Source organism: Salvelinus sp. IW2-2015, linkage group LG1, assembly GCF_002910315.2.
Source record: "Salvelinus sp. IW2-2015 linkage group LG1, ASM291031v2, whole genome shotgun sequence".
Classification (NCBI taxonomy): Eukaryota; Metazoa; Chordata; class Actinopteri; order Salmoniformes; family Salmonidae; genus Salvelinus; species Salvelinus sp. IW2-2015.
This window is the reverse complement of record NC_036838.1, coordinates 26,636,010-26,651,185: the sequence shown is the minus strand read 5'-3', so window position 1 is coordinate 26,651,185 and position 15,176 is coordinate 26,636,010. Positions and strand designations below refer to the sequence as shown.

General features: G+C 42.3%; 1 protein-coding gene across 9 annotated transcripts in view; it reads right to left on the bottom strand.

Annotated features, from left to right (window-relative positions):
* LOC111963768 (calcium-dependent secretion activator 1) overlaps window positions 1–15,176 on the bottom strand; it is a 143,225-nt gene that overhangs the window by 24,554 nt on the left and 103,495 nt on the right. For all 9 annotated transcript variants that reach the window (XM_070443512.1, XM_070443510.1, XM_070443487.1 and 6 more), the window contains exons 12-16: window positions 4,200–4,336; window positions 3,180–3,367; window positions 1,850–1,951; window positions 1,619–1,682; window positions 1,289–1,412 (exon numbers count right to left, since the gene is read on the bottom strand). In XM_070443512.1, coding sequence (XP_070299613.1) covers window positions 1,289–1,412; window positions 1,619–1,682; window positions 1,850–1,951; window positions 3,180–3,367; window positions 4,200–4,336 — 615 coding nt within the window. The remainder of the gene's footprint in view (window positions 1–1,288; window positions 1,413–1,618; window positions 1,683–1,849; window positions 1,952–3,179; window positions 3,368–4,199; window positions 4,337–15,176) is intronic.

The following is a 15,176-nucleotide window of genomic DNA, read 5'->3' as shown; positions in this document are numbered from 1 at the left end:
GATTCATCACTCCAGAGAACGCGTTTCCACTACTCCAGAGTCCAATTGCGGTGAGCTTAACACCACTACAGCCGAGGCTGCGCATTGCGCATGGTGATCTTAGGCTTGTGTGCGGCTGCTCGGCCATGGATACCCATTTAATGAAGCTCCCGACGAACAGTTATGGTGCTGATATTGCTTCCAGAGGCAGTTTGGAACTCGGTAGGGAGTGTTGCAACCGAGGACAGAGGATTTTTACCCGCTACGTGCTTCAGCACTTGGCGGTCCCATTCTGTGAGCTTGTGTGGCCTACCACTTTGTGGCTGAGCCGTTGTTGCTCCTACAGTAGATGTTTTCACTTCACAATAATAGCACTTATAGTTAACCGGGGCAGCTCTAGCAGGACAGAAATGTGACGTTCTGACTTGTTGTAAAGGTGGCATCCTATGACGGTGGCGCGTTGAAAGTCACTGAGCTTTTCAGTAAGATCATTCTACTGCCAATGTTTGTCTATGGAGATTGCATGGCGGTGTGCTCAATTTTATACACCTGTCAGCAACGGGTGTGGCTGAAATAGCTGAATTCACTCATTTGAAGGTGTGTCCACACACTTTTGTATATATAGTGTATGTTTACTGCATACTGCATACTGTAGATATAATATACTGTATATTCCAGATATATACTGTTAAATCACCACATGCCAGGGGCCAGGATACAGCTAAACTCAAGGTACAGTAACATTTGGGCCAGACCGGCAAGTAAACAGGTCTTTAATCCAAAACTTTGGATTTGAATGCATTTTTACTCACAACACCTCTACAAAAAGCCAACTTGACCTACAGTAGAGTAGAGTACAGCTAAAGCAGCCTGCCTGAAACGAAGGGGAGTGTTAATTGGCTGAGTGACAAACAAGTGACGACCAATCTGTCAAATGGAAAAATACTGTATAGGCTGTTTCTCTTGAATTCATGTGCTAAAAATAAATACGAGCTCTCAGTATGTGTCTTTAGTGCTTCTTTTCTCCAGGTTCATCTGGTCCAGGTTATCTTGAAAAGAATCCCACTGTAGGATGCTAAAAAAGGAATCAAAGTGGTCATGACAAGTCACTTCCAAATGAGAGTAGAATTCTTGACACTCCTGTTCCACATAGAAAACCCCAGAATTACCGAGTACTAAGTACTAAAACAGTTACCATCATCTAAAAGAAAAACAACCAGTTACAGGTTTTAAAGCAACAGCAACCAAGAATTTACCAACAGAGTTAGTAACTGCTATTGCATATTGAAGGTGTGTCATGGCTAGTTACCTTCGATTTTGGCGTATTCTGTGATTTTAGCGTAGTTGAGCTGTGCAGCCTGCTCCAGACATTTACGGATGACTCCCTTCACTTCCTCTTGTGGGACTGGAGTCACAATGTCCTTCATCAGCACCTGAGGATGAGGAACAGGACAGGACAATTCTTCCTTAGGGTCTTTCCACTGAATTTCAGTTTATTGCAGTTTTGTTTTCATTTTCAATTTCCTTTTTTCTAGCATATATATGAGATTATATGAGCTATGAAACCTGAATCATTCATGAACTGAACATTTTCTGTAAAATGAGAACGAAAAGATTGCAGTCATCAAAATGTACTAACCCTTTCCAGCAAAGACAGCGTGGCCTTCAAGGCTCCCTCTGGACGTCCGAACGGGAAGCAATATCTACACGAGAGAAGCGAGTTGAATCACAATGAAAAATCACTATGGACAACAGAACCGTGGAATAGTATATGATGAGGCTAGCCTCATCATATACTATTCCATTATTCCATCTATCCATTATTCGATCGATCGGATCGATAGATAGACCAGTAGGCAGCAGCACTCACCTGAAGTTAGTGATCTGGTGTTCCAGGATCACACGCAATCGCTCTTTGATTTCTTCAAAGCGCTCCTTTTCATCCACCTTCACTGTTCCCAGTCCGTCAGGCCTTAGGATGACATCATAGCATACAAAGACAACATCAGCCCAGCGAATCATGCGGTAGTGGAGCCGCCAGTTGGAGTCCATCAAAAAAGGAACAATACAACAATTTGCACATAAACAGCGCCATCTTTTAGTTCTCCATGATTTTACTGCTGCTTGTGTGAGTGAGTGAAAGAGAATCATTCTTCAGCATGTTTACCAAATGTAAATGTTCTTTCTTACACAGACAAACATCAAATCAAATTGTATTTGTCACATTCTTCGTAAACAATAGATGTAGACTAACAGTGAAATGCTTACTTCCGGGTCTCTTTTCAACAGTGTAGAATTAAAGTAAAAAAATGTCATAAAAATAGAAAGTCACACGACAAATAAATACACAGTGAATAACGAATAACAATGACAGGTACAAATTGCATAGCTATATACAGGGAGTACCAGTACCGAGTCAATGTGCATGGGTACAAGGTAATTGAAGTAGCTATGTACATATAGGTACATTTTATAGTACATCATCTTACCTGATGGGCTCTTGGACGAGCTGAAATGTGGAATCCCTTTTCTTTCTAAACTTCATCTTTTTGCTTCCCCGTTTCGAGCCAGCCCCTGGTTCTGGGCTCTGGGCGCCGCCAGGGGCCCAGGGGCCCTCACAACTCATCAGTGGCCCACAGTAACTGCTGCCCTCTCTGACTTTATAGGGATGCATGGGAGGATGAGCAACATCGACATAATGAGACTGAACAAAGCAACAAAAGACAAGGAGGGAAAAGAAAAAAGGAATACGGTGGAAACCAAGGTAAATATAACTGATTAATAAAAAAAAGTGAACAAAATGATGACATGATATCATAAAATACATGATTCAAATCATAATAAATAATATGCAAAGCATTCATGACAAACAAAGACGTAACACTGGGAAATCATAAAGCAATGGTGCTCTGCTGCGTTCGATGACTCTGACCCTTTTGTCCTGTTACTATGGCCAGCTTTTCTTTCCTTCTTTCTCTTCTTATTTTATCTGAAGACCTTTGTGTGTGTATTTGAGATACAAAGTTTACCCATCTCTCTTGCGATTTGGTGGTGATTTAGCATTGCCAGTGCTACTTTGTGATGAGCACTGACTTGTCCAAAATGTCGCCCTCCAGCCTTGAGGATGTCCTCTTGGTTTAATGATTAAGACTATGGATTGGCAAGCAGGAGGACCGGGTTCAATCGGGTGTAGATTTTACCTGTTACCGTGGACATGGGAGGCGCAGAAAGCGAAGCTGTAGTGAAGCAGGGTGGGGTCGATCATGGCTCCTCTGTCCGCCCTCTCCAGCAGGTCCCCTAGGTAACCCAGGTGTCTGTGACACCCCCGCACGCCGTTCCTGGCACAGTACTCATCCAGGACAAACACCTGGCCCGGGCTGAACCATCCCTACACATTACATCAGAGAGTTGATTTTATGTTATTATTTATCATTATTTTAAGCCCTTTTTCTCCCCAATTTCGTAATATCCAATTGGCAGTTATAGTCTTGTCCCATCGCTACAACTCCCGTATGGACTTGGGAGAGATGAAGGTCGAGAGCCATGCATCCTCCGAAACACAAAACTACCAAGCCACACTGCTTCTTGACATACTGCTCGCTTAACCCGGAAGCCAGCGGCACCAATCGGAGGAAATGCCATACAACTGGTGACCGTGTCAGCGTGCATGCGCCCGGCCTGCCACAGGAGTCGCTAGAGCGCGATGGCCCAAGGACATCCCGGCCGGCCAAACCCTCCCCTAACCTGGACGACACTGGGCTAATTGTGCGTCACCTCATGGGTTTCCCGGTCACGGCCGGCTGCGACACAGACTGGGATTGAACCCAGATCTGTAGTGACACCTCAAGCACTGCAGTGCCTAAGACCGCTGTGCCACTCGGGAGGCCCAGAGAGGGGGTTTAACAGTTTATATTATAACATCTGGCCCGGTTGAACCATCCCTACACATTACATCAGAGATGGTGTTTAACAGTTTAGAGTAGAACACCTGGTCCGTGCTGAACCATCCCTACACATTACATCAGAGCTTTTTTTAAGAGGTTAGCACCATGATCTCAATCACAAACAAACCCCTTTCCCTGACTGAACCATGACCTGAGTCACATTAACAATGTACCTTGCTCCAAGAAATGTCAGCATTTTGATAAAAAGTATATTTTTTAGTGCCCAGGACTTTATTCTCATTCCACCGTACTGTGGGTTTGGAGAATGCCACTCACCAGGCAGCAGAAGGTGTCATTGAGCCTGTGGTCCAACGTGAGCCTCTGGACGATCTCGAACAGGGAGGCGTGGTCAAAGCTACAGGGGTTAGCCGAGATAAACTCATCCATGCCATGTTTCTGAGCTCTGTCTGCGTCTGTGTCCAACCAGCACAGGGAAAAGGACAGGATTCAGAGGAAGAGGGTGTCAGTAAGGCACAGAGAAATAGTACAGCATATCTCTCTACCTCAACACAACGCCGGGCCTGTCTGGCTAAGACTACTGTTAGGGCAAATTATAAACACTTACAGCTTTACATTGTCAACTTGCATCATATCAGACAGAGTCAATAGAGCTGATCGGGATTGTGGAATAAGGAGCTACTGATGTGAATCTGTAGCTAAGCTCAATGGGACCAGTGCTTTTTCGTACTGTAGTATGTGGATGCTGGCAGCTTTTTTGTTGTTCAATGGCTACCATTTTAGGCATATTAGATTCAAAACATGTATTAAGAAAGTGGTGGGTTAAATTGAATAGGATGCTATTCTCATTCGTAATATGTATTCAATAGATTCTGCCATTCGCGATTGATTGGTCGATGTCACTAAGTTCCTGACAAAATGACGGGCCGTGTCACAGTGTGATTTTGAAAAAAAACATTAATCTGAGTAAATAGCTCTGTTTTATGGAGAAAGTCTAGTCGATTCAAAACTGTAAGAGTTAAGTGTTTTCTATTCTATAGAATACATCTATTTTTATAAAGGTTGGGTAGCGGACACAAGCCTCTAGGGAGCTGCTTATCTGCATCCAAATGCATTCTGGGAGCAGGTCAAGTAATGAGTGCCCACGTTTCTTAAATAGATTTTGACAGTATTTGATTAGTGTTGTATGGTTGTTCAATAGATCTAAAACGGCAGTGTATATGTTGAGGACCGAGAACAATAGGAAAACACAGGAGACATGTATTCATGTACGATCATCTTCTGAAACAAAAAGATGTATTCTGTCTGTCATGACAGTAGTGGTGGCATAATTTGAATAACCAGAATACTCTCATCTAACAAAAACATTGATGAGAAGCCTAAAAGCACAATACAACCAGTACCTGATAAAAAAAACATTGGCATTCCCACATTTTCTTCCCATGTCTGCACTACATACTGTATATAGTCAGATCTCAAACGATCAGTGATGAGATGACATGTGCATGAAAAGGGGGACTCGACATCATGTGCAAGTGACACGTTCCTACGTCATACATCCGTGTTCTTGTCCCTAGTCCTGTACCGAATATGCTTGACGATTATATCATCAAATTCGTGAAAATGCGGTCATATACAGTACAAGTCAAAAGTTTGGACACACCTACTTATTCCTGGGCTTTGCTTTATTTTTTACTATTTTCTACATTGTAGAATAATAGTGAAGACATCACAACTATGAAATAACACACATGGAATCATGTAGCAACCAAAAAAGTGTTAAACAAATCAAAATATATTTTATACTTGAGATTCTTCAAAGTAGCCCTCCTTTGCCTCATTGACAGTTTGCACACTCTTGGCATTCTCTCAACCAGCTTCATGAGGTAGTCACCTGGAATCTATTTCAATTAACAGGTGTGCCTTGTTAAAAGTTAATTTGTGGAATTTCATTCCTTCTTAATGCATTTGAGCCGATCAGTTGTGTTGTGACAAGGTAGGTTTGGTATACAGAAGATAGCCCTGTTTGGTAAAAGACCAAGTCCATAACATATCAAGAACAGCTCAAATAAGCAAAGAGAAACGACAGTCTATCATTACTTTAAGACATAAAGGTCAGTCAATGTGGAACATTTCAAGAACTTTGAAAGTTTCTTCAAGTGCAGTCGCAAAAACCATCAAGTGCTATGATGAAACTGGCTCTCATGAGGACCACCACAGAAAAGGAAGACCCAGAGTTACCTCTGCTGCTGTGGATAAGTTCATTAGAGTTACCAACCTCAGAAACGGCAGCCCAAATAAATGCTTCACAGAGTTCAAGTAACAGACACATCTCAACATCAACTTTTCAGAGGAGACTGTGTGAATCAGGCCTTCATTGTCGAATTGCTGCAAAGAAACAACTACTAAAGGACACCAATAATAAGAAGAGACTTGCTTGGGCCAAGAAACACAAGCAATGGACATTAGACTGGTGGAAATCTGTCCTTTGGTCTGATGAGTCCAAATTTGAGATTTTTGGTTCCAACCTCCGTGTCTTTGTGAGACGCAGAATAGGTGAACGGATGATCTCCACATGTGTAGTTCCCACCGTGAAGCATGGAGGAGGAGGTGTGATGGTGTGGGGGGGCGTTGCTGGTGACGCTGTCTGTTATTTATTTATAATTCAAGGCACACTTAACCAGCATGGCTACCACAGCATTCTACAGCGATAAGCCATCCCCTCTGGTTTGTGAGTAGTGGGACTATCATTTGTTTTTCAACAGGACAATGACCCAACCCACCTCCAGGCTGTGTAAGGGCTATTTGACCAAGAAGGAGAGTGATGGAGTGCTGCATCAGATGACCTGGCATCCACAATCACCCAACCTCAACCCAATTGAGATGGTTTGGGATAAGTTGGACCACAGAGCGAAGGAAAGCAGCCAACAAGTGCTCAGCATAATTGGGAACTCGTTCAAGACTGTCGGAAAAGCATTCCAGGTGAAGCTGGTTGAGAGAATGCCAAGAGTGTGCAAAGCTGTCATCAAGGCAAAGGGTGGCTTTGAAGAATCTAAAAACTAAAATATATTTTGATTGGTTTTACACTTTTTTTAATTCTAAATGTGTTATTTCATAGTGTTGATGTCTTCACTATTATTCTACAATGTAGAAAATAGTAAAAATATAGAAAAACCATTGAATGAGTAGTTGTGTCCAAACTTTTGACTGGTACTATATAAAGTTATATTTGTATTTGTGAAGGAATTTACTTCTGCCAGATGCCTTTCGTTATGTTTTTGCACAAAAAACCAATGCACTACGTTTTTGTCCATTCAACACCATTCAAAAAGCCTACAAATGTTCAAAAACGACAATGCAACTTGCAGCGTCACTTGCATAGCATATAGAGAGATGAAAGAGGTGTTGATGTTCATGTCCTCTTCAGCGACGGTGAGTGACAGGTGTCATGTCCAATCGTGTGACACTGAAAAAAGTGAGGATAATGTGACGGTGGTGGGGCAGGTGGATAAGGGGGTAGGCTAGGCTTGGCTGGGGGTGGGGGTTCTATAGCAACACTAACTTTGAACTCAACTGACATCTGTCCGCCCCATGTTCAGAGACAGGGATAGATAAAGGGGAGATGGAGGGCCATGGATGAGGATAGGACAGCTGTACGTTCATTGGTACTTGTTAAAGGGTTCTAGAGTGTAAATTGGGAGGTGTTTTGTTTCTTAATCGTCCAAACGAGTGGACTAGACCAACAGACTATGTATCCCTGGTTTTGCTAGGCACTGACAAAAAAGGCCCTACCACAAGTTAAAAGGGAGAGAGGGGTGAACTAAGGCTAAGACAGAGGGGTAAGCATAGGTTAAGAGAGGTGAGAGAGGGGTGAGACAGGGAAGAAATTATAGATATGATGGAAAAATGAAAGTTGTCGGGGGAGATAGAGTTCAAAAGTGAGGGTGTGAGAATGGGATGAAAAGGGTAAGAGGAAACAAAGGGTGAACACAGAGAAAGAGAGAGAGAAAGGGGGAGGGGGGCTGAGAAAACGACTCAGACAGAGAGATAAATAGATGAGGGAGATACAGACAGTGCCAGGAAAGTGGGGAAGAAAGCGATAGCGGACGGGGTGGGATAGTTACGGGGGCAGTGGGGAAGGGTGGGGGTGAGAGAAAGTGTGCGATAGGGCAGAGTGGAGGTGCACGATGTGTGATAGAAAGTGCTTGAATGTAGGCTGGAGGAAATGGGGTGGGGAATATCTCTTCTGGTTGTTTTAAATGAGGAAATGGAGTTTGATTTTGGAATAACAGACTGAATGGACTATGGGGGCACATGATCATATTTAGTGAGTTCTTGTCGATGGTGACGTCATCATCTAAAGGCAAGATGATTGGTTAAAAAGATTGGATTGTTTTCCCATTATGAATATTGGGGAATACAGTAATTAATAAATGCTCAATGACAAACATAATACTATCACATGCTGTAGAACAGTGACTTTCCATTGTGCTTTCAAAAATGTTTCAAAATGTTATGTCATGCATCTGAAGGTTCCATTTTCAATGTTTGGATAAAACATTTTGGGCATTCCTCTTTCTCTTAGCATTTGCAAGTTGACAATACTTGAGTGTGTTGCAGTGTATTTATTCATGACATCTACAGAGCACAACTAACAGGCATACCAACTACTGGAGTATCTCTAACAGGGTAGCAATACAATTTGGTGCAAGTACATCGGTTTATAGCATGAAGCCGACAGAGGCAAAACTACATGTAGATCATTCTCTGGGAGATGGCAAGGGGGAAATAAAAATTCCTGTAATTCCATCAATGCAATAATGGACACATGACAAAAGTGTTCACCTGTTCAGGCAATCAAAGGGCAATCAAAAGAAACCAAAATGAGATCTGTTCCCTCCTAGAGGTGCTACTATGGGGGGCTAGCTGCTGTCTACAGGCCCGTCTAGTAAGAGGGTTCTTCCAGAGTATTGTATGGTAAGGAGCGGTGCCAATGGCTACTCCTTGTCATCTGCATTCAAAATACTCCACGTACATATTTGCCAACTCTCGTGAACAGAGGACAAAAGAAAAGAACCAAAAGCAATTGAGCTATGGCCACCGAGGAGTATTTTTCTCCACTAATTTTTGGGGTGATTTACCAGGGGGTGCTGTAGTACCCTCAGCACCCCTACTTCCCACGGCTATGAATTGAGTCCTCGGAAGTAAAGCATGACCCATGTTACCCTGCTAAAAGGGTCCAAACTAATCACAACCAAAATGTTCAACATGTCACAGCTTTCCAACTGCTCTACTCTTTGAAAAATGTATTAAACAATATGGAAATATTCAATCATTTGTAAGCGATGTAAAGAATTGTGGGACTTAAAAAAAAGAAAAAAAGCTTGATTACAAGCTCTGAAGTGCCCTTAGGGGGAAGCTTTTTTACTGCTCTCTAAAATAGAATTTCCATAACTGTTGATGGATTCACAACTACATTTCCTACAGCAGTCATTTACTGTATTTTATTTTCTGATGGCATCATGTCACATTGGGCCATCTCTCTGCTTTACTCTGAGGGGTCCTTGGACACCAATAAGATTAAGGAGAGAAGGCAATTATGCAACAAAAAAACATAATAATAACCAGAATATAAACTACAATAATTACTGAGCCAAATGATAAGTCTAAGAATCAAATACATGCATCCTAAACCGTCAAGAATGGAAGCTTATAGCTACTTCAAATTTCAGATTGAGGAGAAATCAAACATAAAAAATAAGTTTTCTACTGTCTAAAGACATGAAGCGAGGAGACTTAAGAGGAGGAAGTGGATAGGGAAAGAGGAGAGAAAGCACGTTGCATTTGTCAGATAATCGTTGGGGATTATCTGAGCTGTGCCGGCTATAGGGAAGCACTTACCCTTAAGTCCAGCTAGAAGACAGCGGGGTAAGAAGGGACAAACCAGAATAACATAAAGACTAGCAACAAGGCTAGAGGAGAGCAAACACGAGTGTCCCTCACCTAGCAGTTGCAATACTAAAGAAGGGTAACAAGCAAAGCATGAGGAAGAAAAACACAACTAAAAAAAACAAAACCTGTACCAAAATGAGCAGAGAGAGAGAGGAGAGAGAGAGAGAGAAGAGAGAGAGAGAGAGAGAGAGAGAGAGACGAGAGAGAGGAGAGAGGAGAGAGAGAGGAGAGAGAGACAGAGAGAGAGACAGAGAGAGAGACAGAGAGAGAGACAGAGAGAGAGACAGAGAGAGAGAGAGAGAGAGAGAGAGAGAGAGAGACAGAGAGAGAGACAGAGAGAGAGACAGAGAGAGAGACAAGAGAGAGAGCAGAGAGAGACGACAGAGACAGAGACACGAGACAGAGACAGAGACAGAGACAGAGAGCAGAGAGAGAGAGAAGAGAGAGAGAGAGCAGAGAGAGAGAGAGAGAGAGAGGAGAGAGAGAGAAAGAAAGGAGAGTAAAGGGGTGGTGTGGTGTATGTTATGGCCCCTGTGCCATTCAAGATAACCAGGGTGGGGTGAAACATGTACGCATGGTGTGGCACAGTGTTTCAGAGAGAGTGAGTGAGTGAGTGGTGTGTGGGCAGTGGTGGTGTGCTGAGCATGTGTGGGTATGTGAACTGGAGAGAGAGAAAGAGAGAGAGATGTAGAGTGAAAAGAAAGGTAGAGAGAGAGAAAGAGAGAAAATCGATAGAAAATCAAGAGTCAGAGAGGGAAATAGAGGGCCAGTGAGAGCATGACAGAAAAAAGAGAGATTAAAGGATAAGGGTAAAGGGTTATCATCACTCTGCTGTGGTTGATTTAGTCTGGATTCTGGAAAATAATCCTGCAGCAACAGAAAAGGTAAATTATTATGTGGATTATAATTATTTTCTGTAGGCGTTTTTACATTTTTCATAACGGAAAATCAAGTCTGAAATTTCCAAGTGGAAATGACAAGCCTTTTTAAACCTCAAATACACTACAAGTGGTAAATGTCCTGCATTTTAGGAAAGTTATCCTGCAACAGGGGGATCAAATTAAGATCCTACATCTGTATCTTATTCTAACATACTTTATACATTACCATCATAATATGATCGCCTCACTTTGCTTTCTCCAGCTTATAATAGAGGAGCACTGGCCAATACTCTACAGTTACCTCCAGCACTCCAACAACAACTTCTAGTTCTACTATTATTATTATTATTATTATGTAAATGATGCTAGTATCCTCCGCTGAATCTATGAAGGCACTGGACAGCTTACGAGATAATGTTTAGAGGAAAAATAAATGAAGAGTAATAACAATCTAAATGGCTAACTCAATTGGAATAAACCTGACATATCCACCTAATGTTATCATTTTATCCGAATATTTTATTATTATATGGTTATGAATATGGGAGTCCACTTAAAGCAAAGTGATTGCGCCTGGTAATGAGTAGTGACACGCATAACTTCTCTGGTAAGTACAGTACTGGATTCAGTCTGGAGGCAGGCTGGCACATGAGAAAACACTATTAGCTTCGCCAGAGTCCCATTCCTTCCTCATCTAAAATCATAATTTAGAAGTAGTAACCTGTAAGTTCTCCTTTAGAAAGACTACTCTCCTATCCTTCGAAATCAGTGCTCCAGAACCTTCATAGCATAAGAGAGATGGGAGGTGGTATAACAGAAGAATAGCCCTGTGTTGGTAAAGACCAGTCCAGTAACAATATTCAGTGAACAGCTTCAAATAAGGCAAAAGAGAAACGACAGCTATCAATTACTTTTAGAGACAAACAGGTCAGACCAATGGTGAACATTACAAGAAACGTTTGAAGTTTTCTTCAAGTGCAGTCCGCAAAAACCCATCAAGTGCTAAATGAGTGAAACTGGCTGCTCATGAGGACCACCACCAGAAAAGGAAGACCGCAGAGGTTACCTCTGCTTGCTGTGGCATAAGTTTATTAGAGTTACCAACCCAAAACGGCTACCCAAAATAGAAGCTTTCACAGAGTTGCAGAGTAACAAGACACATCTCAACAGCAACTTTTGCAAGGAGACTGTGTGAATCAAGGCCTTCATTGTTCCAGAATTGCTGCAAAGAATCAACTACTTAAAGGACACCGTAATAATAAGAAGAACTGCTTTGGCCAAGAAACACAAGCAAGGACATTAGACTGGTGAAATCTGTCCTTTGGTCTGATGAGTCCAAATTTGAGATTTTTGGTTCCACCTCCGTGTCTTTGTGAGACGCAGAATAGGTGAAACGGATGATTCTCCACAGTGTAGTGTCCACCGTGAAGCATGGAGGAGGAGGTGTGATGGTGTGGGGGGGCGTTGCTGGTGACGCTGTCTGTTAATTTATTTATATTCAAGGCACACTTAACCAGCATGGCTACACAGCATTCACAGCGATAAAGCCATCCCCTCTGGTTTGTGAGTAGTGGACTATCATTTGTTTTTTCAACAGGACAAATGACCAACCCACCTCCAGGCTGTGTAAGGGCTATTGGACCAAGAAGGAGAGTGATGGAGTGCTGCATCAGATGACCTGGCATCCCAAATCACGCCACCCTTCAACCAATTGAGATGGTTTGGGATAAGTGGACCACAGAGCGAAGGAAAGCAGCCAACCAAGTGCTCAGCATAATTGGGAACTCGTTCAAGACTGTCGGAAAAGCATTCCAGGTGAAGCTGGTTGAGAGAATGCCAAGAGTGTGCAAAGCTGTCATCAAGGCAAGGGTGGCTTTTGAAAGAATCTAAAAACTAAAAATATTTTGATTGGTTTTACAACTTTTATTCTAAATGTGTTATTTCATAGTGTGATGTCTTCACTTTATTCTACAATGTAGAAAAATAGTCAAAAATATAGAAAAACAAATTGAATGAGTAGTTTGTGTCCACAACCTTTGACTTGGTAACTATATAAAGGTTATATTTGTATTGTGAAGGAATTACTTCTGCCAGATGCCTTTCGTTATGTTTTTTGCACAAAAAAACCAATGCACTAAGCGTTTTTGGTCCCATTCAACAACCATCAACAAAGACTAACAAATTTCAAAAACGACATAGCAACTTGCAGCGTCACTTGCATAGGCATAAGAGAGAGATGAAAGAGGTGTTGATTTCATGGTCCCGTTCAGCGACGGTGAGTGACAGGTGTCATGTCCCAATCGTGTGACACTGAAAAAAAGTGAGGATAATGTGACGGTGGTGGGGCAGGTGGATAAGGGGGGTAGGCTAGGCTTGCCTGGGGGTGGGGGGTTCTATAGCAAACACTAACCTTTGAACACAACTGACATCTGTCCGCCCCCATGGTTCAGAGAACAGGGATATGGATAAAGGGGAGATGGAGGTGCCATGGATGAGGATAGGACAGCTGTACGTTCATTGGGTAACTTGTTAAAAGGGTTCTAGAGTGTAAATTGGGAGGTGTTTTGTTTCTTAATCGTCCAAACGAGTGGAACCTAGACAACAGACTATGTATCCCTGGTTTTGCTAGGCACTGACAAAAAAAGGCCCTACCAACAAGTTAAAAGGGAAGGAGAGGGGTGAACTAAAGGCTAAGACAGAGGGGTAAGCATAGGTTGAAGAGAGGTGAGAGCAGGGGTGAGACAGGAAGAAATTATAGATATGATGGAAAATGAAAGTTGTCGGGGGAGATAGAGTTCAAAAGTGAGGGTGTTGAGAATGGGATGAAAAGGGTAAGAGGAAACAAAGGGTGAACACAGAGAAAGAGAGAGAGAAAGGGGAGGGGGCTGAGAAAGCACTCAGACAGAGAGATAAATAGATGAGGGAGAATACAGACAGTGCCAGGAAAGTGGGGAAGAAAGCGATAGGGACGGGGTGGGATAGTTACGGGGGCAGTGGGAAGGGTGGGGGTGAAGAAAGGTGGCGATAGGCAGAGTGGGGTGCACGATGTGTGATAGAAAGTGCTTGAATGTAGGCTGGAGGAAATGGGGTGGGGAATATCTCTTCTGGTTGTTTTAAATGAGGAATGGAGTTTGATTTGAATAACAGACTGAATGGACTATGGGGCACATGATCATATTTAGTTGAGTTCTTGTCGATGGTGACGTCATCAATCTAAAGGCAAGATGATTGGTTAAAAAGATGGATTGTTTTCCATTATGAATATTGGGGAATACAGTAATTAATAAATGCTCAATGACAAACAAATACTATCACATGCTGTAGAACAGTGACTTTCCATTGTGCTTTTCAAAAATGTTTCAAAATGTTATGTCAGTCATCTGAAGGTTCCATTTTCAATGTTTGGATAAAGACATTTTGGGCATTCCTCTTTCTCTTAGCATTTGCAAGTTGACAATACTGAGTGTGTTGCAGTGTATTTATTCATGACATCTACAGAGCACAAACTAACAGGCATACCAACTACTGGAGTATCTCTACAGGGTAGCAATACAATTGGTGCAAGTACATCGGTTTATAGCATGAAGCCGCCAGAGGCAAAACTACATCGTAATCACTCTGGGAGATGGCAACGGGGGAAATAAAAATCCTGTAATTTCCATCAATGCAATAATGGACACATGAAAAAGTGTTCACCTGTTCAGGCAATCAAGGGCAATCAAAGAACCAAAATGAAGATCTGTTCCTCCTAGAGGTGCTACTATGGGGGGCTAGCTGCTGTCTACAGGCCGCTCTAGTAAGAGGGTTCTCCAGAGTGATGTGTAATGGTAAGGAGCGGTGCCAATGGCTACTCCTTGTCATCTGCATTCAAAAATACTCCACGTACATATTTGCCAACTCTCGTGAACAGAGGACAAAAGAAAAGAACCAAAACAATTGAGCTATGGCCACCGAGGAGTATTTTTCTCCGCACTAATTTTGGGTGATTTACCAGGGGGTGCTGTAGTACCCTCAGCACCCCTACTTCCCACGGCTATGAATTGAGATCCTCGGAAGTAAAGCATGACCCATGTTACCCTGCTAAAAAGGGTCCAAACTAATACAACCAAAAATGTTCACATGTCACAGCTTTCCAACTGCTCTACTCTTTGAAAAATGTTATTAAACAATATGGAAATATTCACATGTGTAAGCGATGTAAAGAATTGTGGGACTTAAAAAAGAAAAAAAGCTGAATTACAAGCTCTGAAGTGCCCTTAGGGGGAAGCTTTTTACTGCTCTCTAAAATAGAATTTCCATAACTGTTGATGGATTCACAACTACATTTTCCTACAGCAGTCATTTACTGTATTTTTATTTTCTGATGGCATCATGTCACATGTGGGCCATCTCTTCTGCTTTACTCTGGGGTCCTTGGACACCAAAAGATTAAGGAGAGAAGGCAATTATGCAACAAAAAAAC